A 24,210-nucleotide genomic window follows, 5' to 3' on the forward strand; every position below is an offset into this window, starting at 1 on the left:
ATATTCGGTATTTCAATTTGGTTTCAGGTTTTTTTTTGGTTTTTTCGGTTTTCGTTTTTTGTAAATTGTGTACCGAATACCGAAATATTTTGACTCGGTTCGGTTTTTATTATTTCGGTTCGATTTTGTTATTTCATTTTTTTAATGGGCCTGCTTAGTTGGGCTTTTAAAAATTTACAAATTTTTTTGTTTGATTTTCAGCTTAATGGGCTAAAAATAGTTATATCAAAAAGTCTTTTACTTTTTAATTTTTTATTTTAAATTATAATATTTATTATTTAATATTAATAATTAATATAATATAAATATATATAATAATATAATATATTTCGATAAACCGAAATACCGAATTACACAAAATCACATACCGAAAACCGAACCAAAATACCAAAAAATACAAAAACATATACCGAATACCGAATCGAAAACCGAAAAATCGAAACCAAAATACCAAAAAAATTTAATTCGATACGGTATTTCGATTTTCCGGTGTTTATGCCCAGCCCTAAAGACATTCATAAATATTCTCACGACTTATTTTAATATATATTGAACTCTAATTAGCTTTGTGAATTGCTATTGAGTTATTTTTAATAAGGAAAAATGATAATCGTGTGTAGTGTCTACGAGTAGTTACTATTGGGGTTTATCTTGCGGCCCAAACAAGTCTTTCTAACATTAGGGCAGGAACGGAAGAAGAAGGGCTTACTACAGACCTTCGTTTTCTTCTTCACAAGAAAATCTGCATTTCTTCTTCATTAAAGGGCTCCAAATGACCAGCAGAAAGATTGTGCGGGACTTGTTTATCTCCAAACAACCTGTTTTCCGCCGAATATTAGCACCGCAACAGGTTCTTGTTGTTTTTCTTCTTTATTCAATTTGTGCTTAATGCTTCTTGTTTATAATTTGTAAATTTTTTTTGCATTAGGTGGTTTCGGGTAGAGTTACAACAAATTTGAGGTTTTTTGGAGCAGATAGGTATCTTGGTATTCGTCATTTCGGTGTATTCAATGAGTTCTCCAAGAAAGTTAAAGGTGAAGTAGACAGGTATTTGCTCTTTCTCTATTGCTTTTCATTTCAATGCTCTAATTGTTTTACTTTCTTGTATATTGGTAATTGAAGAAGAGAAAGGGATTTTGTACCAGCTAGGGAATTCTATTATTTGAATTAGAAGTTCACTTTGTAGCTAATTTTGTGATCAACCCCGGGCTTGATATCATTTCAGTAGTTGGTGAAGATGCGCAAAAGATATATGTACAATCTAGGTATGTAGCCTACCAAACTATCTATACAAAAGAATTAGTTAAGCCAAAGTATATATGAAATAAAACAAGATATTGTATATCTTAAGTATGTTCCTTTGATGGACATGGTGGACACATAACTTCATCTATCCACAGCCTCTAAACTATCTTTCGGATTATCAATCAATGTCACATTGAGAGAATATCCCTTCCCAAAACTATGAAGCTGCATGCTCTATAGTGTAACAGAAAGTGAATCAAAATATGCTCGCACCCTCTGCACTTAAAGAAATGCATTTATTTTTTATTGGATTGTCTTCATAAGGATATCATTTCGCGGGACACACCTAAATAAAAAGGAGCGACTTTCTTTGGTGCCTTTGTGTGAGAATCTCCTTTTACGATGTCTTCTTTTCTTCTCAATTAATTAGACCGTAGGAATAAGATTTTAATGACAATGTACACACACTAACCGTCTTTATACCATCCTACCCTTCCCATGTTCCACTTGTCAGATACTCAATCTGAATAGCTCCTGAAAAGCTAAATTCCCATGTTATTCTCTTGTACGATTTCAAACGTCATGTTAGCTACAAGCTCATATTGCATTCATATTATGAGCAATAGCTAACACCACTGATCATAGATTGCATCTTCATGCCACATATCCAACCAAAATTTGTCATTCCGAATGACAAAGTCAATGAATCTAAGGAAGTCATCTTTTTCTTCATAATCCCTTTCCGCAGACGTGCTCATTAAATGGCTAGTCGCTTCATCTGGAAACCATTCATTCATGTCGCATATTTAGCAACTATTACTTTCTTAATAATTCATCTCTTTTTGTGTTTATCTCTACCACCATTTGTGTACATGGCCATATTAAATACAATAGTATCCTGACCCTTAGACCACTCTAAACAGATATTAGTTTCTTTTTCTCCATGAAATGATATTGCTTGTGGCAATGTTTTTCTTCCTAGAGAAGATTCCTTATCATTTTATCCTATGTTCACACTATTGTCATACAAAAAAGGGGGCACACACAGGTATGTGGATATGCTAGACAATGTAGTTTTTTCAAATATGTTGTTTCACTCTTAGGCGGGCTATGTCTTCCACTCAACTTAACTTGCATTCAACATTTTTTATCATTGATTACTACATCTTTATCTTTAAAATCCCCAACAGAAATGGCTACCTAGCATTCATTAGTTGGCTAGATCTGTCGAAATGAAGTATGAGGAACCTGATTCTGAGCATTTCTTTTTTTCCTTGGGACCGGGTGATATGGGGACATGTTGTTATCTTTTGAAGTGAGATGGTAGAGAATACAAATATTTCTCAATTTTATGATTATCAAGTTTCTAGTGTCCGTGTCGCGCTCTCCATCTATTTACTTCTAAGACTTTGTTGGGGGTGTCACTGGGTTTATTCCTCAATGCTTATTGCTGCAGTAATCAAGAATTCCAACAGTCAGTCAAGGTGTTGAAGGAGAAAGCAGAGGAGTTAAAAGGGGTGAAAGAAGATCTTAAAACAAGGTGCCTTTTAGATTTCCTTTAAATGTAATTTTAAAAGGTTTTAGCCTTTTCTTTAAGGGGCTGAGACATACTGTTGTATGTCAAGGCTGGCAGAACTACCAATGGGGACCCTGAAATGGTGAACTGGCAAATGCAGAACGAAGCAGACAACTGAGCAGCTTTACAAGCATGTTGATGGTGTTTGGACGGAAGCTGAAGCTACGGCAAAAAAGGTAATACTGTAATGGTGCACCCTCCATCAGGGTGCTGGTCTAATATTTCGTTGCTGATTGAGATTTATCTAAAATGAATGCTCCCACACATATATTTTTCCTCGAGACTATATTAGCAGCTGTTCATGGCTGTGCAAAGCTGCTTCTAGGTATCTAGATGGTATGCCAGGTTGATTCATATTATTCTGTTGCCTTTCTATAAAATAATAAAAATCTATTATCGGAGATTCAGAGGATGCAATGAGTATAAAAGCACCCCTCTACCCCCTCAAAAATGAAGGGATATAAAGCCCAGGTATTACATCATTTACAAACTTTGAATTGCAGAGGCAAGTTAGATTAAATGGACATCTATCTTTCAATCTATCTGTGGAGTGTAAAAACTTACGGGACATTCTTGATTCCTTTCTTCCCCATTGTGTTTGTGTCCATATAATACTTGCTGGTAACTCTCTATATCTTGCAACTGAGCTCCCTCTTTTCCTCCTAGTAAGCTGTTATAGACAACCTTTACGGATTCAAGTATGCCTGCCTGATATCGAATAAGTCGAAAACATGTCTCACAACTCTTTTGCAGCCTTCTAGTGAATAAATAGACGATTCACAATTCCTACTTATGTTTTACACATACTGGATCCTCTTGTACACGGTGTCCCCCCCTTTCTTTTAATTTAGTAATACAAATATTTGCAATCAAGTTATTTTTTGTATGGTAATATTTGTAATGAAGTTTTGTACGTAGTTTATCCTCTGTCAAGCACCATGCTCTACTGCCAACAAAACATGAGACTTCTCTTGGTGCATTATTTCTTTGGAGATCTTTTCCTCTGGTGCACCAACATTTGAGAACATTCATTGCAGTGAAGTTTTGTCTTGTCGTTGAAGTGTAACCATCTCATCTAAAAGCTTAAGCCGTTAGAGATAACATACTTTTATTTAATAACTTACGTCTTCACACATCCCCTCACGTGTGAATGGTCCAAGCATGTGGGAAAAAAAATTTGATGATGGGTGGTGGCAAGACTCAAACCCATGACTTCTGCCTACTCTGATAGCAATTTAATGTGTGTGGTCTTAAGTTGTTAGAGAGAGCATAACTTTATATAATTATTTATGTTTTCAACACCTATCACTATTAATTAGTAAAGATATTGATCTTTCAACTACAAATCACTCCAATAAGGCTAGATGTTTATTTTGCATCTTTGATTGGAACAAACTGTCGTATAATGTTGATGCATTTCTAGATTTTGTTAGTTCCCTAACCTTGACTTTCCCACTTGTTTGTGTTTCCCCTACATATTTTTTGCCTTTTTGGGTTAGCTTCTTGGTTCTGCCATAACCATCTCATGTAATGGAGCTAACTATTTACCCTTGTATTGAATGCTTTTCCTTGAAGCCAGTAATAAAACACTTCCATTAAAAAAAAGATATTTGATCTTTCAATCTCCGAATCCTGAAAGTTCCTTATAAAAGTCAAGTTTAGTCGCTGCCTTTTGAGATAATATAATTTGTCTTGTAGGTTTATGCCAATGTGGAGGAAAAAATATCTGCTACTAAAGAGGAGGTTGGTAGTTCTTCCCTGAGCTCTTGTTAGCACATGTCCCGATTATGGTGAATTCTTTAAGAGAGTAACAGTTGACCCTGATTCGTTTATAGGTCAGGTCAAGCTTTCGGACGGGGAAGGAAGAAACTCCAGGATCAAGTGGTCATTCAGATACTTCTGGTAAAAATACCAATGAGAGTAGTGAGTCTGCATCAGCAAAAACTCAACAGGAACAGCAGCAGCAGCAGCAATCTTCTTCCAGTGATAATGCAGAAACAGTTTTTAGCAAGGTTAAGTCTGCTGCTTCATCCTTATCATCAAAAGTCTCACCAGCCTTCCAAAAAATAAAAGAAGCAAAGCCTGTTGACTTAGCCAAGAAGGGATATGGCATTATATTGGATGAATTGAAAGGTACTCCAGGTAAGAGAAAGCGCCTCGAACATTCTGCTCCTACACAAGAAACTTCATCAAACTTCGAGAGGAGCACAAGGACTGATGTTGCTGTCTTACCGTCAAAGCAGTCGAAGTGGAATAAGAAATGGGAGGCACTCAAGGAAAAGGTAATTTTCTTTCTTATTAGTCCTTGTTGAGATTGAGTGAACTTGTCTTTTCCTCTCATAATCCTAATTTGCCTTAAGTTTTTATTTATTTCCAGATGCAAGGTCACCCTGTGTTTAAGCGCTTCACTGGCATGAGTGAACCTGTTGTAACAAAAAGCCAGGAGGTACTTTCTGATTCTCTGTAGAAATTTATCATTTGTGATATGGTTTCATTTTCAAACTTCGTTATCTGCTATATTTAACCCAATGAGGATATACATCCAGAAAGCATTTGTAAGTGAGAATTTTTAGCATAAAATATGTAGCTGATAGCAGCAGCAGTGAATTTGGATTGCATTCATATGAAGTTATCTGAAATATTTTTGTGGTATGACAGATTGCAGAAGATATTCGTGAGAGATGGGAAACAAGTGATCATCCCGTTGTTCATAAAATCCAAGAGTATGGCTACATTCCAATTTTAATGCTGTGTCCTGGATAGAGTTCTATTTTAGAGTAACTTATAGGTCTATCTTAATGGTTGCAGTATAAATGAAACTGTGTTTGGAGAATCAACAGCTGCTTTGTCATTTAAAGAGATCCGCCGCAGAGATCCGTATGATTACAGCCTTCTTTTGCTTGATTTTTCATTTTCATTTTTGGCTAGTATAAGAAATTTGAAGTATGTCTTGTGAAGGTCATTCTCTTTACCTGAATTTGTTGCTGAGGTTCAAGAAGTGATTCGGCCAGTTCTTGGTGCTTTCTTCAAAGTAAGTATGCGCAAGTTCACTAAAGCTTATGGACACATGAACGTTAATTCTCGTGTGGGGTAGAAATAGTAGAAGCAGACAGAAGGGTATGGGTTAGTCATGTGTTTGTTTCACATTTAAGAGTAGTGGGTGGTGCAATCTCTCCACGTCTAGTTTTCAACTCCTTCAAAGTTGGACAGACAGGAGAATCTATGTGTCTCTTTATCATATAACCCAAAGGGATGGATAAATACTTCAGAAGTAAATCAGCAGGTCCACCATTACCCTTCCTTTTGTTGCCTCGTACCGAGCTCTATTTTGTCTTTCACTGCTTATTGAATCTTCTCATGTTGATATACTTAAATATGTTATTTTTTCTTCTTCTTTCAATGACGTCTTGCTTTTGGGTCATTAGGGAGATTCAGAGGTGTTGAAGAAATATTGCAGCAAAGAGGTAATTGAGCGGTGTAAAGCAGAGCATCAAGCTTTTGAAAGCCAGGGTATCATTTTTGATAACAAGGTAAGAGAAACACAAGTTATGGTATTGGCTTCCAGTTTTAATATTTATTTACACTGAAGGGAATAACAATAAATAAATTAAAAGTGCCGCTTTACTTAAACTTTCAGTGTTGCAATCTGTTTTCGATCACTTCTATTAGCATGTCAGACATGATCAATAGTTAGTAAAGTTGATCGAATTAAAATAGCCAAGACACTTCTCTTACTGCTGTAGGTGATTACATTTTATTGCTGATGCATGGGCTTATTCTGTTAATGTGAAGATACAATTTGTGAGTTCCGTGCTTGTCAAGATGCTGTTATGTTGATAGAGTTTTAGAACCGTTTTCCCTGACTAGAACTATCCTTCTGTCATGAAGCCTGTTCAACAAATCTAATACCTTGAAGAGTGATATTATTTTTTTTTAAACGCGTCATTTTTTTTCTTTAGGGGTTGTACCGGCGTCAATAGTTAAATGTATTTGTTCACGCTGCATATTGCTATTTACTGTTTCTCATTGGCCTTGATCTAAGCATTAGATGCTACATTTGCTGTAGTTGTGGTCTTGATTTAAAATCATTCCAGATTTCGCACATCTCGCTGTAGGAAATATGCTTAAACTGAAAATTTGGCATGAAACTTGCGATCTCTCATTTTGCATCACACAGTATACTACATTAAAGGGGTTGAATAGCTTGAGCTCAGTACTAATTGGTTTCTCTAGCATGAAACTTCCCTTTCCCTTTCCCTTTCCTGTGGTTTCTCCCTGTTAAAGAGATCCCTAGCCCACAACTGGCCCAAAAGGGAAGAAGTTGCAATCAATTCCTTTTTCAAATCCTGCTGCAGCTGCACGAGGTATATGAAAGAGTAGAAAAGTAGTGCTTTCGCTGTTGTGGAATAAGGAGCCTTTGTATCTGCGCACACTTAATTTATTCCTAGCTATTAGAGTGGGATCCCCTTTTTGGGGATTATGAGGCCAAGCAATAACAAGAATATTTCTAGTAGAGCATCTTTCACAATCCCTGGAGAGATGGTTCATCCCAGAGTTCCCACCTCTCGCTGTAGGAAAGTTGCTCAAACTGAGAATTGGAAATGGAACTTATGATCTCTCATTTTGCATCACATAAATAAATTACATTGAAAGGAACGATTAGTGTGAGTTCAGTACTAATTGGTTTCTCTAGCATCAAACTTTCCTTTTACTTTTCGTCTCTTGTGGTTTCTCCCCATTGCTACTAGGAATCAAATAACCCTACTGAAAATGAGTTCACACCACTGCCATCCACAAAAAAAAGGGGCTGGTGGCGGACAGATCCAACCTTTTTATTTTTGTGCACCTTGTATATGGATGAATAAATGTTTAGACAATCTATATGGTTAACTACTCTCACTCTCTCTCTCTCGCGTTGTGCAGATTTTACATATTTCGGACGTTGAAGTACGGGAGACAAAAATGATGGGAGACAGTCCCATTATCATTTTGGCGGTAAGCATATCTCCTCATTTTTCTTGGTGTCTGGACTAATGCACCTCTTGACAGGGCTTGTATATAAGTTTTGGAGAAATCCTGATAGTAATCTTTCTTTGGTAAATTTTTTAAAAAACATTTTGTGTATGGATGATGGAGAAACCCTGATAGTAATCTTTCTTTGATAATTTTCACAGTTCCAGACGCAACAGGTTTACTGCATACGTGATAAACTTGGTTCAATTAAAGAAGGGGGACAGGTAAGCTTTATCCTCTGTTTTAGGTTGATATTATTTATAATGTCGTGCATTGGCTATTCAATTAATTGACCCTGCTTGTAAATTTGGTACTTTCTAGTGATCATATCATCTGTGGTCAAATCGTCATTTTTCTATGTTACTAGTGTAATCTTCGTAAACTCAGGATGTTCACGAGCATCAGTCAAGAATTTCCAAATTCGATGACTTTAAAAGCTCATTCCTTTGAAAAAGCTTCTTAATTGAGACAATCTATGTTGCTCAGTAGAATGACCTCATCATCTCAATCTGCAGTAGCTCATCGTCGAAGCTTAAGACTTGTGAATTTGAAATTAACCCTGGCATGGCTAAATGTTGTTCTACTACATGTCTTTAGGATACAATACACACTGTATACTATGCTTGGGCTATGCAACTAGTAGAAGCGGAAGAACTCGGAGAAGGAGCGATCCACCCTATATGGAGGCTTAAAGAGATGCAGCAACTTGGTGTTGCAGCCCTCATTTAGATTTGTTGCTGCCTGCGCCTTGTTCATGTTCTTGCACTTAATTTGTGCAGAAAAATTTTTGCAATAAATTTTTGCCCTTTCCTCCGTTGGAACGGAGGCTTCATCATGTATTCAAATTAATGAAGGAGATAGGATATTTTTTCACTATACCATGAATACTGCAAAAATAGAATATTCATCATAGTTTTGCAGAAGAACTATATCCCTTACAATTTTAAGATGTATGGACTGACTGTATAGAGGCTTACTACGCTATAGTTTAACTTCATATAGCGAATTAGTTACCATTTTTACGAGGTGACATTTAATACTCTTTCCAATTCTTATTAAAAACTTGTATTTGTGATTTTAAAAAATTAATGTCATTATTTTTCTTATTTTACCTCTTTTAAGGTTAGTAGTTTCGAAAATATATTTGTCTAATTAACGTATGTTCATTGGTTAAATTAGTTAATTAAAATAAATTCATTTATGTTTATTTATTTAACTTTTAAGAACATTAAATTAGAATATAGTAGTAAATTTACCTAATTTTTTTTTGGAGGAGCCTGAAATCTGAATTAGTGATAATTAAATAGTAACGAAGAGAGTAGAGAAATGTATCAACAGTAAAGATAGCTTTTTACTGTTGTCTTTTGTAGCTTCTCTAGATATATAGCTGTCTGTAATGTGGTGGCAATTTCACTGACATTCAAAATCTTAGAAGATTCTCCATTGATTTCCCTATTTTCTGCTCCTCATACTTAATTAAATCATGAAAATGCATAATATATAAACACAATGGCGTGAACGAACAATTATGTTCTTTAATTTTGAATATGTATGAGTAAAAATTTAAATTATTATAAAATTGAACGAGTAGACACAAGTGTCATAATACACATAGGATGTTATGTAGGACGAATGTGTCCATTTGCTCAATTTAAGTGTCCAGTTATATACATTTAAAGTTAAAAGTCATAGTTATTAATTATGTTTATATATTATGCCTATTGAAAAATATGTAGTAAAGTATCTTTTTTATGATTTAATTTTTTTCAATATACATTGTGAGGAATGTAAATTTAGAGAATTTTTGTTTTGCTCCATACAAGTTTTGTAGGAAAAATTATGAGTTCTAATATCAAAATTGTACTCATTCAGCATAAACTCAATAGGAATTACATTATATTTTATATGATATATACCTTTTAGAGTTTAAGACTAAATGAGATATAAGTGTAAAAAAATACAAATAGATTTTTGAATCATACCAGATAGTCAGACACTGTTAAAATTTTATTTTAATATGTAAATTCTTTCTCATGTTTAAACAAATTTATCTCTTCGAGAGAGGGTGCACGAAAATAATAGAATTGAAATTACAAGTCCAATAAATATGAAAGGAGAGGGTTGTTATGAAATAATAATAATAATAAAATGTCAAGAGCAACAATACATGTGAGAAAATAAATTGGAGAGAGAAAGAGAGATTTTAGTGCACTTCAAGATGTAGAAATGTACTACTCTCCCTCGGTACATATTTAGTTGTCCACTTTATAAAAGTCACACATATTAAGATAATAATAATTAACACAATGAAGTTATAATCTTATCCTTATTAAATATGATTTCAAAAAGGATGAATTAAAACTTAGAAATTTTTAAGAAGTTTAAATAAGGTATAATAGAAAAAAAGAATTTGTCCTTTCTTGATTTATCAAAATGAACAAATATATAGATATATCTAAAAGAGGAAATATGAACAAGTAAATTGAGACAGAGAAAGTACTAATTAACTTTCTANATTTTATAAAAGTCACACATATTAAGATAATAATAATTAACACAATAAAGTTATAATCTTATCCTTATTAAATATGATTTCAAAAAGGATGAATTAAAACTTAGAAATTTTTAAGAAGTTTAAATAAGGTATAATAGAAAAAAAGAATTTGTCCTTTCTTGATTTATCAAAATGAACAAATAAATAGAGATATCTAAAAGAGGAAATATGAACAAGTAAATTGAGACAGAGAAAGTACTAATTAACTTTCTATTTATAAAAAAGAAGTTGCTCAGTAAATTACCTACAAGATTGAAGGAAGCTGCTCTTTACGCTATGCGTGTGCATTGAGTTTTTCAGTTTTTTTTTATTAGTTAATTTAAGTTTTTTTTTTGTTTTTTTTTTTAAAAAAAAGAAAGTGTAATTCAATTTGAATCAATATAAATTTAGTTGGTTTGATTTTTCTCGATTTGGTTTTGTCATTAATTAATAACATAATCATAGTTATATTTACAATTTGAAGAAAAAAGTATGCTAAGAAAAGTAATAATATTAAATCTCTTAAATATACTTTCTAATATAAATCACAAGTAAAATTCAAATTACACTACTTATAAATATATCAATTATAGATGTTCAAACATAAAATACAAACATAATCATAATAAAAAACAACAACTAAAAAATAGAGTAGTCAAAATGGCATGACCCGTTAAGTCGCCCCAACTCAACCCTTGAATTAAAGGTCTGTTTAGTTTGACTTTTGACTTATAAGGCAACAAGCATAAGTTAGGATTTCTAACTTATGACTTTTAACTTATTTTTGTTGTTTTGACTTTAAAATAAGTGTTTATAAGCATTTTTAAACTTTATCTAAAAACTTCGAAGCTGCTTAAATGTTATTTTAGCTTTTAAAAATCTAAAATGTCAATCTGAACGGGCACTAAGTGGGCTATGAATGTTAAAAATATGAGTAAATTACATAAATCCATAGTTTAAATATGAAATTACAATCTATCCCTAATAGGTTTTAAATACATTAATCCCTTAAAAATTAAAAAAAATCGAATACAATAATTGAAGCTTAGATATATTAAATATTGGCTCGAATATATTAATATGCAGATCAGATACATTAAAAAAATAATGAATTTTGAAGTTTTTAGAAAGTAATAGGAGATAATAGAAATAAGTAAAACAAAAGGTGTGTATTTATATAATCTGTCCTAAAAATATTTATTATATATTGTAGTAGTGTTTTATTTGCAAAGATTTCGTCAATAAATATTTAAAAAATGTAAAATTATGTCTAACTTCTTTGTAGGTCTTTTACATTTCACGACCTTTAGCCGACTAAAATCAAATCTACTTCATTTTTATGTCTAATTTTTCATTTTCTCCTTTATTGTCTTTTTTATGAAAAAAAGTGATCATGTCATAATTTTTGCTCGGATGAATCTTGCAATGTTGTATGTTGGTTATTATGTACTTTTATAAGTATTCACAAAAATGTGTAATTATATATTTTGATGTTGTGTTCATCAGATATCAACGTTTGATACTCTTAGTCTTATATATTCTAAGACACCAATGTTGTTCGTTTTCTGGTTGAACGATCGACCTGTTTCAACTCGTGATCCGCTTAGAACTGGATTTGACTACTATTTTATAGGCTCTTTAAATAAAATGATCAGCTTGTTCTAACTCATTTAACTCTCTAACACGCTAGAGTTAGGTTGGGTTGGACCAACTCATTTTGACAGGCTTTACTAAAAAAGGGATAGAAGTGATTAACACCAACTTAATTCTATATATTTAGATATTGACACTAGTTTAGTGGTTAAAACGTTTGTAAATATTCCTTGGGGGCGTGAGTTCTATTCCACTAGTCTCATTATTCTATTTTTTACTAGAATCGACACACCATAATAACAATGAAACATCCGTAAATATAATGTATTTATACAAATTATGTTTTAAACATTTTACTTTTATAATATAAGTATATGATAAAATCTTGAAAAGTGTTTATTTTTTAATATTAAGTTTCAAAAAAAAACTTTCTCATGAAAATAATAATAATAATTAAATTATATAAGTGATATTTCATATCAATGAATCTACTTATTTTTAATAATAACACGCCTCGTCTTCACTTGTGCCACACATTATACAATTATCTTACCTCCACGTCTCGTAATATTTTTATTTAAAATGCATATAATATTATATATATTTATCAAAAGTACATTGAAAAAATTAAAACCTTCTTATTTTTCAAAAAATATTTTCTTTGAATAATGTGTGTCAATAACATTTCTAAAGGAAAAAAATGATTCTTCGTATTTTTCTTGTACCACACACAAAACTCAACAAAAATGCACATGTGTCAAATGACCTCTAAAATAAGCCAATGAAACTTTGGTATCATTAGATCCGGCTCCTCTTTATTTTTTTCAAGTTTCTATTTGAATTAATGACACGTGTCATAAATTAAAATAAATGATTAAAATTTAATTTTTCAAAGTTAATTTCTAATTATGATTTAGTTAATAAATTACAATATATATCAAATATATGTTGCTAAGATAGTTATATTATAATAATTTTTAATACTTAATATATAATATATTTATTAATTAAATCATAATTAGAGATTTACTTTGAAAATTAAATTTTAACCATTTATTTTAACATATGCCATGTGTCACTAATCCAAATAGGAACTTGGAGAAAATAGAAAAAAGAAAAATGGAGAGAAGTCGAATCCGATATCATTGATAATTTATAAGCTACTTTTTGAAATATAATTATACTTGAAATTCCCCTTTTAGGCAATAATAATTATTTATAATTGTTAACTAAATTTTGACAATTCATTGCTATAAATATCCGTTTCTAGTTCGAGGAACCATAACTTTTTTTTTCTTCAAAAAACTCTTTATAATTCGNCAAATCCGATATCATTGATAATTTATAAGCTACTTTTTGAAATATAATTATACTTGAAATTCCCCTTTTAGGCAATAATAATTATTTATAATTGTCAACTAAATTTTGACAATTCATTGCTATATATATCCGTTTCTAGTTCGAGGAACCATAACTTTTTTTTTCTTCAAAAAACTCTTTATAATTCGTAAAATAAAGCAAAATTTTTGTATAATATTTGACGCATGATGTATTTTCATAATAAAGCTTTGTTGAAAATTATATTTATCGTAAAAAGATTATTTAGAGTGGACTATATTAATAAAGCTCTTAAATTTATTTTAAATACTTAAATTATAATTTATTTAATTTAATAATTGAATACGTGATAAATTGTTCTTATAAATACTCTTTGCTTTATTATGAAAACAGTTGTTGCAATTATCACAAATATTAATTGCATAAATAAGTTGATCAAATAAAATCATTTTTTAAAAAAATTATACACATTTATTTTATAATTATAATTATAAAGTTTTACCGTTTATTAAGATTATAATTAATGTATACGACTATTGTTTTTCCAAAAAAAAAAAGCAAATTTAAGTTTTTCCATATATTGACACTATAATATGGAAAATAAAAAAGAAAAGAAAAGAAAAGAAATTAGTGGGACCCACCGTCAGTCGTCTTCTAAAATCATGCAAAGAGGCCGGAAAACCGTATTACTCTGTTCTTGATTTTCCGGTTCCGTTTTGTTTTACTACTTCACTAAACTGACTAACCCTACTTCTTTTTCCCCTTAAACCCTAGTTTTCCTGCTTCTAATCTCTCTGTTTTCACCATTATCATATTATTAATTGTGGGTTTTTTTCTTTCTTATTGAACTAAACGGTTAAATATCCGGTTTTCTTTTGTTGGGTTGTTCGTTTTTTGTATTTATGTTGGTGAAGAAATATGGGTGTACTGGAAAAGATATCGGAAGCATTGTATGACAATGAGGAGAAGACAGTTGAGTTGAGGCAAAAGATACTGCAGTTGATTTTAGAATGGGGGTGTTTTGACAAGGACTTAAAATTGCCGAACAACTGTTTGAAGGGATGTTTCACTGAGATGGAGGGTAAGGAGATCAAGGATACTAGGGAGTCGTTAGAGAGGAAAGAGGAGGAGTTGGAGTTGAAGTGGAAGAGATTGAGTGCGGCGAGAAGAGGGTTTGCTGAGACTGTGAAGTTAAGGGAGGAGAAGTTGAATGATCAGGAGAAGATGGTCGAGAGATTATGGGAGGAGGTTGAGTTTGAGAGGAAACAAATTGGGGATGTGGAGGAGAAGTTAATGGGGATTCATGCGAAAGAGAAGGAGTTGAACAAGATTCAGATTTGGATTCGCCATGAAACACAAGCTCTTGAGTTGAAAGATCAAGAATTGGCTGAAAAGATGGAGGAGTTTCAAAAGTTGCAGAGCATGAAGAAGGAATATGATGTTAATGTAATGGGGTTGGAATCTGTAAAGAATGAACTAAGGGTGATCAAGAATAACTTGGATAATGTGAGAAAAGAACTAAAGGAGAATGAAAGTAACTTGGAATCTGTGAAGAAGGATGTTATTTTCGAGGAAAGTAAGTTGGATAATGCAAAGAAAGAAGTAAGGGTGACTGAAAATAACTTGGAATCTTTGAAGAAGGATGTCACCTTCCAGGAAGGTAAGTTGGATAGTACGACGATAGAATTAAGAGCAAAGGAAAGTAAATTGGAGGTTTCGAAGAAAGAAATTAAAGAAAAGGAAAATAACTTGGAATTTGTGAACAAGGCACTTGTTGTTAAGGGGAACAGGTTGGATGGTGTGAAGAAAGTATTAAGAGTGAAGGAAGGTAACTTAGATTATTTGGAGAAGGAACTTAGAGAAAAGGATAAGAAAATGGATTATGTGAAAAAAGAACTAAAGGAGAATGAAAATAACTTGGAATCTGTGAAGAAGGATCTCACTGTTAAGGAAAGTAAGTTGGATAGTGTGAAGAAAGAAATTGGAGTAGAGGAAAGTAAATTGGAGATACTGAAGAAAGAAGTTAGAGGGAAGGAAAATAACTTGGAAGCGGTGAATAAGGCACTTGCTGTTAAGGAAAACAGGTTGGATGGTGTGAAGAAAGTATTAAAAGTGAAGGAAGGTAACTTAGATAGTGTGGAGAAGGAGCTTAGAGAAAATAAAAAAAAAATGAATTCTATGAAGAATGAACTTGCTGTTGTAGAAAATATGTTGGATGGTATGAAGAAAGAACTGACGTTGAAGGAAAGTAACTTAGATGTTGTGCTGAAGGAACTTAGAGAAAAGGGAAAAAAGATTGACTATGTGAACAAGGAACTACGGGAGAAGGAAACTGACTTGGATTCAATGAAGAAAAAAATTGCTGTTTTGGGGAACACGTTGGATAGTATGAAGAAAGAACTGACGTTGAAGGAAAGTAACTTAGATGTTGTGACGAAGGAACTTCAAGAAAAGGTAAAAAACTTGAATATTGTCGAAACAGAGCTGAGGGAGAAGATGAACGAATTGGAGTCGGTGAAAAACGATTTCAAAGCTGTAGCAGAGAACTTGAATGCTCTTAGAAAGCAAGTTGAATCTAATGAGGAGATCTTGTCCTCAATGAAGGAGGAGGTTGAACACAAGGAGAAATTTCTGGGTGCAATGAAGAAGAAACTTGAACTCCAGGAGGAACACTTGAAGTCATTCAGTGAGAGTCTCCATTTAAGGGAGAGAGAGCTTGATTGTACTCAAGAAGCATATAAGCTGCGTGTTGAAGAGCTTAATTCAAAGGAGAAGGAGCTGGATTCAGCAGAGGAATTTACGAAAAAAAGCTATGAGGGGTTTCAATCTGAAAAGAGACAATTCCTCGTAGAGCAAGGACTTTTTGAGCAACGCATGAAAGATGTTATACTTAGAGAGGAGAGAATTAAGGATAGATTAGAGGAGCTTGAATCAAGAGACAAACATTTTGAGGATCGGTGTAGAGAGCTCAGAGAGAAGGAGAAGCAGTTGAATGGTATTCCTAATGCGCACTTAAAGACAGAAGCTACTGAAGATGTAACAGTGGACACGGTCTATACTACTGTAGGTAATTCTGCTGTTACAAGATTTACTGCGATAATGGATGGGAAGAGCTTACAGATATTCTTAAATGAGCATGAGAAGGAGCTGGCTTTGATGTCTGATTACATTTTTGAGGCTCTGCAGATGTCTCCTGACCCTGCAAAATTGGTGCTTGATGCAATGGAAGGTTTCTGTCCTCCCCATTTGAGAAAGAGAGAAACAGAGTTCGAGGGTAGTGTTGCCCGAAGGAGCTGCATTCTTCTGTTAGAGCAGTTAATTAGGGTTTCACCAGAGATTCAAGGTTCTGTGAGGGAAATAGCAAGACGCATTGCAAATGATTGGAAGGTCAAAATAGAGGCTACCGAAGGAAACCAAGATGAGATCTTGGTTTTCTTGTATCTTTTGGCTGCATACAGTTTGGTTTCTTTCTTTGATGCTGATGAACTTATGATCCTGCTGGAGAGTGTTGCTAAGCATGACAAATTTGCAGAATTGTGTCGTGCTCTTGATATGAAGCAGAATTTACCTTGTAAGTATATTAGTATTTTTTTTTTTGTGGATAAACGAAAGGTAGAAGATAGTATTAACAAGCATCCATCTCCCACTGCAAAAAAACATCATAAATAATTACTGCTGTAGTTTGCTAATATTGTTCCAGGCTCCAACACAGTACGATGCTGAATTTACTTTAGTGCTCCTGTGACATTACTCAGCATGCTTTGGTAAATTCCTTCCTTGTTCATTGCCGTATCTCCTTAGCCATTTCATTAGGAAACCTTTTTTTTTTTTTGACAAGAGTAAAGAGTTCTATTGGAATCAAATCAGCACAAATATTGTGCTTATGAAAAGCTATACAATTCGTGCGTTCTTCTGATCAGGTTGATAATGTCATCTGCATCTTGTACAAGGACCTGATTACACACACAAATTCGGAAACAAACAGATCTATTCCTAGAGGCTAATTATATTTTCATTTTGCGCAAGGAGATTTTTGTTATTTCTTGATAAAATCTGACAATATCCCTCCCTGCTCCTTTTGGTGGCTTAATCCTTCTCATTTCATTTTTCTCTTCCCTAAAATTTCTTCCGATTTTCCCAATTGCCTAAGAACTTCACTAAGAGTTGGAAATTCTATCCATGACACTTAATAAGTTGGACCTTGATTGGACCAATTTGACTGTCTATTGGGAGATCATGTTGCAACAGTAAGAAATTTCAGATTATTTAACATAACAGTCAATTTATCTGGAGCTATTCAATTCTCAAATCAATAGTTTGTTTTCTCACAAGTTAGAAGTGAGATGTCTTTCTGGACAGTTGAAAGTTTGACTCGTAACTGAGATTTTTTCCTTAAATATTTTAAGTTCTTTGGCCTCTGGTGTACTAGAATCTTGTTACATGTCAACATGGTTGTCTTATTAGAGATTGTAGTTGAGAAAATCACTACCTAGCTTTCTTTGGGAAGATGGTTACAAACTAAAGCAACCTACTCATTATGTTTTCAGGTTTTGTCCAGAATCTTCTAACCAAGCAGCAACACCTTGAAGCTATTAGACATGCTTATGCTTTTGAACTAGTGGACCATTTCCCGCCCGCAGCCATTCTGAAAGATTACTTGGAATGTGTTGAACGTAATTATGTGAATGTCTTGGAGAAAGAGACCTCCTCCGCTGAAGAAAAGGTACCATGCCACTTATGTTGCCAATATATTAATCTACTCCTTTAAGATCAAAGACTCGTTTAAAAAAAATTCTATTTGATTTTTTGTCAATAGATTGAGGCCATTGAACAAAGGGTTGCTTCTGTTAGAGCTGTTATCAGATGTATTCTGGTTTACAAACTTCAGTCTCAATATCCGGTAGAACAACTTGAAGAGCAGATAGAATTTCTTACAAGGCAGAAGGAAGATCAAGCTGCATTATCCATCATTTGTGAGGCTAAAAGGCCAGAGCAAGCTAATGTGAATCAGATGGGATCTACTAATCCATCTATTCCCACAGGCACCAAGGCCCTCAACTCTGTATCAGTCTCTGCTAAAGCCTGCGCTTGCACTTTCGATCATTCCAATACTATGGCAATTATTATTATGAACATGAGTGGAAATAATTTGCAGAATTTTTTGAACAAGCATTCTAAGGAGCACAAGTTGTTGCGCAGTGAAGTCTTTAGTGCTCTTCAAATGTCACTGGACTCAGATATGCTTGTGTTGGAAGCACTGGAAGGGTTTTATCCTCCCAACCATCAGAGAGAAGAGATTGGATTTCATCGTAATATTATCAGGCAGAGTTGCATCCTTTTATTAGAACAATTGATGGAACTTTCACGGGAGATTATACCAGAGGCTAAATTAAAAGCAAGCAAGCTTGCATTTGCCTGGAAAGCAAAGATGATGACTGAAATGGAAAACCATTTGACAATCTTGGGTTTTCTGCTTCTTGTAGGTTGCTATAGATTGTCATCTGCCTTCGAGAAAGAGGAACTTGAGAGTTTGTATCACAAGGTAGCACATCATGTGAATACATCTAAAATTTGTCACGTCCTTGGTATTTCAGATAATACTTCAAGTAAGTAATTAGATATAAGAATTTTTTATATGGTATTGTCAAATTTTCTCCTAGATTTTGTGTTATTGTTGCCTTTTCAAAAACTGATGATTTTCCTTCCGTAGAAAAATCCAAGAGACATCAGGCTCAAGGCTGTACATATGAATCTATTTGCGACAACATGGATATAAATGGCAAAAGACACGATGTACTCTGCCATTGTGCTTCAAGTTCATATTGTACATCAGATCCTGCTTTGCTTGTATTGGATGCTTTCCTGAGCTGTCATCCCACAAAAATAGTGAGGTGTGAAAACTTCCCATCAGTTATGAGGGCTTTCTCTGATCTGTTGGACCAGCTGAGAGGAGTTTCTCCAGAAATTGATCTTCATGTTAAAAAGGAAGCTTTTGTGTTTGCATCTGACTGGTATTCTTCTTTGATGGGGTCCCAAGTAAATCCTACCGAGGTCGTGGCATTTTTGCAGCTTATAGCTATTTATAAAATAACAGATTCTTTCCATCCAGATAGACTTTTAGGTCTCCTGGAGAAAGTTCAGCCAACTGAAAGAGTTGTTGCTTTGGTCAAAATCCTTGGGCTGACAGATGAGATCCAATGTGTGTTTCCTCTCTCTTCTATTATTTGTTTCACTTTGAAATGTGCCCGTGTACACACATAATCACCTCCCTATATGAATGACATGCTGCACTGCCTCTTGTCATATGCAGTCACAAATTTCTGCTCTTCATATCTCTGATTATGAAATTTTGGTTCCAAATGCCTTTATAATTGGTTAGAGCCTGCTAATATCCTTTCCAGAGATAGAATTTGTAGGATACATCTTGTTTTATGATGATTTCTTTCTGTTGAAGTTGTGGTTTAACTTTGTCCAAGGAACGTGGAATTTCTCCTGGGTGGCTTATATCTTGGCAATCTACGGTCTATGTTATTTGCCGAATTAACCCCATCTATGTGGGCTTCCTCACATTGTCAGTTTATAAAGGAGCGGCATGTCAATTTTTACAGTAAAGCTACACAACTAATTGACTTATCATGAATCAGTAGTCATAGAAGGATGAACAGCACTAGAAATGATCACATTTTACAAAAAGTGGAAGTAGTAAACGTTGGATAATAAGAGAAGCTCGCTTGAGATGATTTAGTCTTGTCCTGATGTAGGCCTTGAACTGTATCCGTGCAGGTGTGTTTGAAAGGAGAAGTTATTTAGAAAGGTGTACAATCTCTTCTGTTCCATCTAGACTTGGGGAGAACAGAGTATAATGAAAGAAAAGATCCATTTAAGCAATACCAATTAGGTGGGATTTTGGATAACCTCCTTAGTCAGGAATTGGGATAAGGCTTAGTTTTTTCATTACACTTGCTTTAGGTCCAATATTAGAAGATTATATTGTGTTAGGATTTGTATGTCAGTAGAAGAGATAGAGAACTTGTAGTGTTAAATAACTTCAGTTATTAAATATTAGTTGGAGACGGGCTTAAATAGAATGACATGGATAGTGAGGAGTTGTGGTCTCAGTTCTCAGAATAAAGTTGGTGATAATCTTGCAGCTGATAAACCTTTGTTTACGTTTATTTTTTTCCAGATCTTTTGATGCCAATGTAAATAGATACTGCATTCAGTTCAGTTGTTATCATGGTGTACGTTGGTGTTTAAAAAAATCAGCATTCACTAAAAATTTGTTCCTTCTAACGTACAATTTCTACATGTTTTCTTATATTCCCTATATTGTAACAAAAATTTCAATTGTCTTCTACTGACATTTTCTTTTGTCCATTTTACTGGTAACTTCAGTCTATAGGCAACATTTTTACAGTACTCTCCCTTCATTTCTCTGAGATAACCAAAGACGGAACCACCTTTGGATTTATCTGACTGATCTTTTCTTTCCCCTTCTTTTTTTGTTCTTTTTTGAGTTGCAGACTTGGTCCAAAATCTTAGAGACAAAAAGCAGTGGCTGGTGGCATTTAATTATGTCTATGCATTTGAGCTTGTTAACTTGGTTTCACCAGTGTTGCTCCTGAAGGATTATGTCAGTTACTCAAAACAGATCGCCAAGCGAATTCTTCATGCTGGAAATAGTTCTTATGAAGCCCAAGTATGTAGTCTTTTCTTCCCTTTAAGCAAATAGCATCATGAATTGATCACTTCTTCTGAAGTACAAAATCAAGTTTAATTTGTCTTTTCTTTCGCAGATTAAGGCTATAAACTGTGAAATATATGCACTAAGAAATGCAGTTAGACATATTGTGGATCGTGGTCTTCAATCGGAATATTCACCTTTCTGTCTTGAACGGCAGATCGAAAGACTTCAATATCAGATATCAAACTTGAGGCGATCAGACTCAAATTGGGACTTAACTGCTATGTCCCAACAACATGAACCAAATAACGGAACTTACGAATCTGGTACATTTGCTCAAGTGCGAAAAGAGTTCACAAGGAAACGTTCTGCCCCAGCTGGCGAAACTTATGCTATCTACAGGGCTCAACAAACACAGTATTTTAAGCGCCATTGTCATTTATCCATGAGGAGATGAGCTGTATCAAGTGTTATATTGACAGTCTTTCACAGCTATGTTCTGTACGAGCATTGTGGAGGAACATTTGAAGGGCTAATAAGAGTTCAATGATAAACACGTCTTTTAGGGAGAAAGAGGGGAAGGCATAGTTTTTGGGGGCACAGGTTGTCTGGGGATAACATGTTGAGGCTCACTTCTCCAAATATTTGTATGATTTCTTTGCCAGCAGGAGGTAAACAATTCAATGAATCCGAAGGCTATCAGAACCTGACTACCATTGTTTTGAAGGCGAGGTGATTGTGGTGGTATATGTGTAAGATCCCGGGTGAAGACATGGATCATGTTCTTCTACATTTAGAGTAGTCTCTTGCTAATGGTTGAAAATTCTATGATCTTTTGGCGTATATACAGGTATTGTGAAAGGAATGTCGTTCAACTGGGACTATGGAAGATGGAGGTGAAGATGCAAGGCACATAGAGGTGTTCCACTAACACTCATGTAGGTTGTTTTTAGGGAGAAAACATGAAAGTTTTTGAAGGGATTCTGCACTGTTAATCCCATGATTGTATAGACTATTGGGTGTTGACTTGTATAAAATCATATCTTTTTTTTAGGTTTTCCATATAATACAAAACCATATATTTTTTTTAAGTTTTCGTATATGTCTTGTATAATATATAGATGTTTATCTTACTGCACCAGTTCATTCAATAAAAGAATATTCTCAGCCTTTAATGCTTGTGTTGTGTGGAAATAAATCAATCTATTGTACACTTTTGCTACTAATTTTTCACTGTTGGATGTATGATTTGTCCAATTATACCATATCGTAGAAAATGATAAATGGATGCAATGCCACAATAGCCGAATTATCAATCAAGAACTCAATTATTTGATAAAAGGTGCCAAGAATTCACTTAGGGGGTGTTTTGGTTCATTTTTCTTGGCAAATCCAGGTGTTCATTCAGATCTCAATATTTCTTAGATTCGAATCTTAATTATTAGTACGTGATATTTACTCTTTATTTTCAATTCAAAACCTTATATATATATATATATATTACAAAATTATTTTAAAAATATTATATTTATAATAATTAACATTTGTTAGNCGCATTGGCATTTACATCCGTATATTTTCGATTCAAAACCTTATATATATATATTACAAAATTATTTTAAAAATATTATATTTATAATAATTAACATTTGTTAGAGACTAGGGGTCAAATCTAATTAAAGATAAAAGAATTAATGGAAAATAGCAGATACACAATATATAATCATATCTGCAGCCATTTAGACAGCAAAATCTTAGATGTGCCTAATGTCAATTTGAACGCATGCTAACACGTAAACAAGAGAAAATTCCGTATTATTTCGTGTAATTAAAATTTAGAAGGACTTAATTTGCCAAGTGACAAAATAAAACTGGTTTACTCTTCAATGTGTTGTGTAGAAACAACTCTCTTGCTTTTAAGACAAAGAGTGATGTGTCTAATTTCTAAAACAAACCATGTAGACCATTCAAAATACTAGTATATCAAAACAGGGGCTAAAGTGCTAAAATGTAAACTCTTCTACATTTGTATGTTCATTCTTTATTTTTGTCCTATATTAAATATTCCTTGTACTTTTGAGAAGGGTTCACAAACTTGTTATGAATTCCCAAAAAGTAACACATGAAATATTTCAAAACTTCATATTGCCCTTTGGCAAAGGAGTTTTAATGAAATTGCTAACCTTCCAAAATATTTCTCAAGACTTCCCCAAATGTTTCAATCAAATATGTACTTAGTTATTCCTCGTCAAAGTTGGTCATGGTCTACATTTGATCACCCATCGTCCACTAAAGATGCACATGTTCAGCTTCAATTTGTTTGATCTATTTTACAGTAACGCAAAATTTAAGAAAGTAAAAAAAATATATTTAAATTTTATGATTTTAAATTAAAGATATGTCAACGATAACTACATATCCAGTGATATCTTATATGTATAAAGATCTTATCACTATCTCGTGAAGGTCAAACTACGTCCAAATATCTCTCGACACAGGTGCAACAATTATTTTTTTTTTATGAAGCTCCGACTAAATTTGGAATGCACGCTCCAAGGCCATTCAGGGATGATATTGCCAACAAAATTTTCTTCTTATCCAGGGCTCGAACCCTAGTCCTCTAGTTAATGGGTGGAGCCGTTCCATCACTGCACTACAAACCATATTGATAAGTGCAACAAATCCAAGTAAAGAAGAAACTATAGCAACTAACAAGAAAAACAATGTGACGCCTACAAGAACAAGAATATAATGCAATTAATCGTAACACAGTAAACAACTAACGATGATTGATATAAAAAATAAGAACTACAATAATACAACTAGTAAAACGACAAACACCAATAAGCCGAAACCCTCGAAAATCAATACAACCCTTCACTGCCTACTAACCTTATACCCTAGTAAGCGTCGTCCACACCCTTCAATCCACGTGGTCAGATCAAAATATGTGAAATGTACGAAAATGCCCTTTAATCTTCTGGTCTAAAACATGTCACATGAAAAGTAAAAACTAAAGAGTTGCTAAAAAAGGAAAAAGTCGGTCTTCTTGAAACGGGCTTAAAAAGAAAAGTAGGTCAAACAAATTAAATCTCGGGTTCAAATAGGTCCTTTTAAAGCCCAAAATTTCTTAATGGGCCAAATTGAAAACCCAAAAACTTATGGGCCCCCAATCAAATTTCAATTCAAACAACCCTTTCACTATTGTATCAATGGTAAGGAATAAGA

General features: G+C 33.6%; 2 protein-coding genes across 2 annotated transcripts; both read left to right on the forward strand.

The window, feature by feature from the left end:
• Nucleotides 1-618: 618 nt before the first annotated feature.
• On the forward strand, nt 619-8,871 carry LOC107016404 (mitochondrial import inner membrane translocase subunit TIM44-2). Its single transcript, XM_015216909.2, has 14 exons — nt 619-850; nt 929-1,047; nt 2,702-2,785; nt 2,922-2,997; nt 4,520-4,564; nt 4,657-5,103; nt 5,199-5,267; nt 5,480-5,544; nt 5,630-5,698; nt 5,780-5,852; nt 6,247-6,351; nt 7,745-7,816; nt 7,996-8,058; nt 8,432-8,871. The coding sequence occupies exons 1-14, from the start codon at nt 773-775 to the stop codon at nt 8,561-8,563; spliced, it is 1,497 nt and encodes a 498-aa protein (XP_015072395.1). The 5' UTR covers nt 619-772; the 3' UTR covers nt 8,564-8,871.
• Nucleotides 8,872-13,899: 5,028 nt separating this feature from the next.
• On the forward strand, nt 13,900-22,157 carry LOC107013388 (FRIGIDA-like protein 5). The gene is made up of 6 exons (XM_015213310.2): nt 13,900-16,869; nt 17,846-18,021; nt 18,115-18,904; nt 19,009-19,497; nt 20,822-20,997; nt 21,095-22,157. The coding sequence occupies exons 1-6, from the start codon at nt 14,217-14,219 to the stop codon at nt 21,437-21,439; spliced, it is 4,629 nt and encodes a 1,542-aa protein (XP_015068796.1). The 5' UTR covers nt 13,900-14,216; the 3' UTR covers nt 21,440-22,157.
• Nucleotides 22,158-24,210: the final 2,053 nt, after the last annotated feature.

The sequence above is a fragment of the Solanum pennellii genome, chromosome 1 (assembly GCF_001406875.1).
Source record: "Solanum pennellii chromosome 1, SPENNV200".
Lineage (NCBI taxonomy): Eukaryota > Viridiplantae > Streptophyta > Magnoliopsida > Solanales > Solanaceae > Solanum > Solanum pennellii.

What these genes read in the sequence shown, in the direction of transcription:
- LOC107016404 (XM_015216909.2), top strand. Translation starts at nt 773, where the DNA reads ATGACCAGCAGAAAGATTGTGCGGGACTTGTTTATCTCCAAACAACCT. An exon ending in CTGAAGCTACGGCAAAAAAG is followed by an intron (nt 2,998 to 4,519) that starts GTAATACTGTAA and finishes TTTGTCTTGTAG; the next exon opens with GTTTATGCCAATGTGGAGGA. An exon ending in CAATTAAAGAAGGGGGACAG is followed by an intron (nt 8,059 to 8,431) that starts GTAAGCTTTATC and finishes ACATGTCTTTAG; the next exon opens with GATACAATACACACTGTATA.
- LOC107013388 (XM_015213310.2), top strand. Translation starts at nt 14,217, where the DNA reads ATGGGTGTACTGGAAAAGATATCGGAAGCATTGTATGACAATGAGGAG. An exon ending in CCTCCTCCGCTGAAGAAAAG is followed by an intron (nt 18,022 to 18,114) that starts GTACCATGCCAC and finishes TTTTGTCAATAG; the next exon opens with ATTGAGGCCATTGAACAAAG. An exon ending in ATAGTTCTTATGAAGCCCAA is followed by an intron (nt 20,998 to 21,094) that starts GTATGTAGTCTT and finishes TTTCTTTCGCAG; the next exon opens with ATTAAGGCTATAAACTGTGA.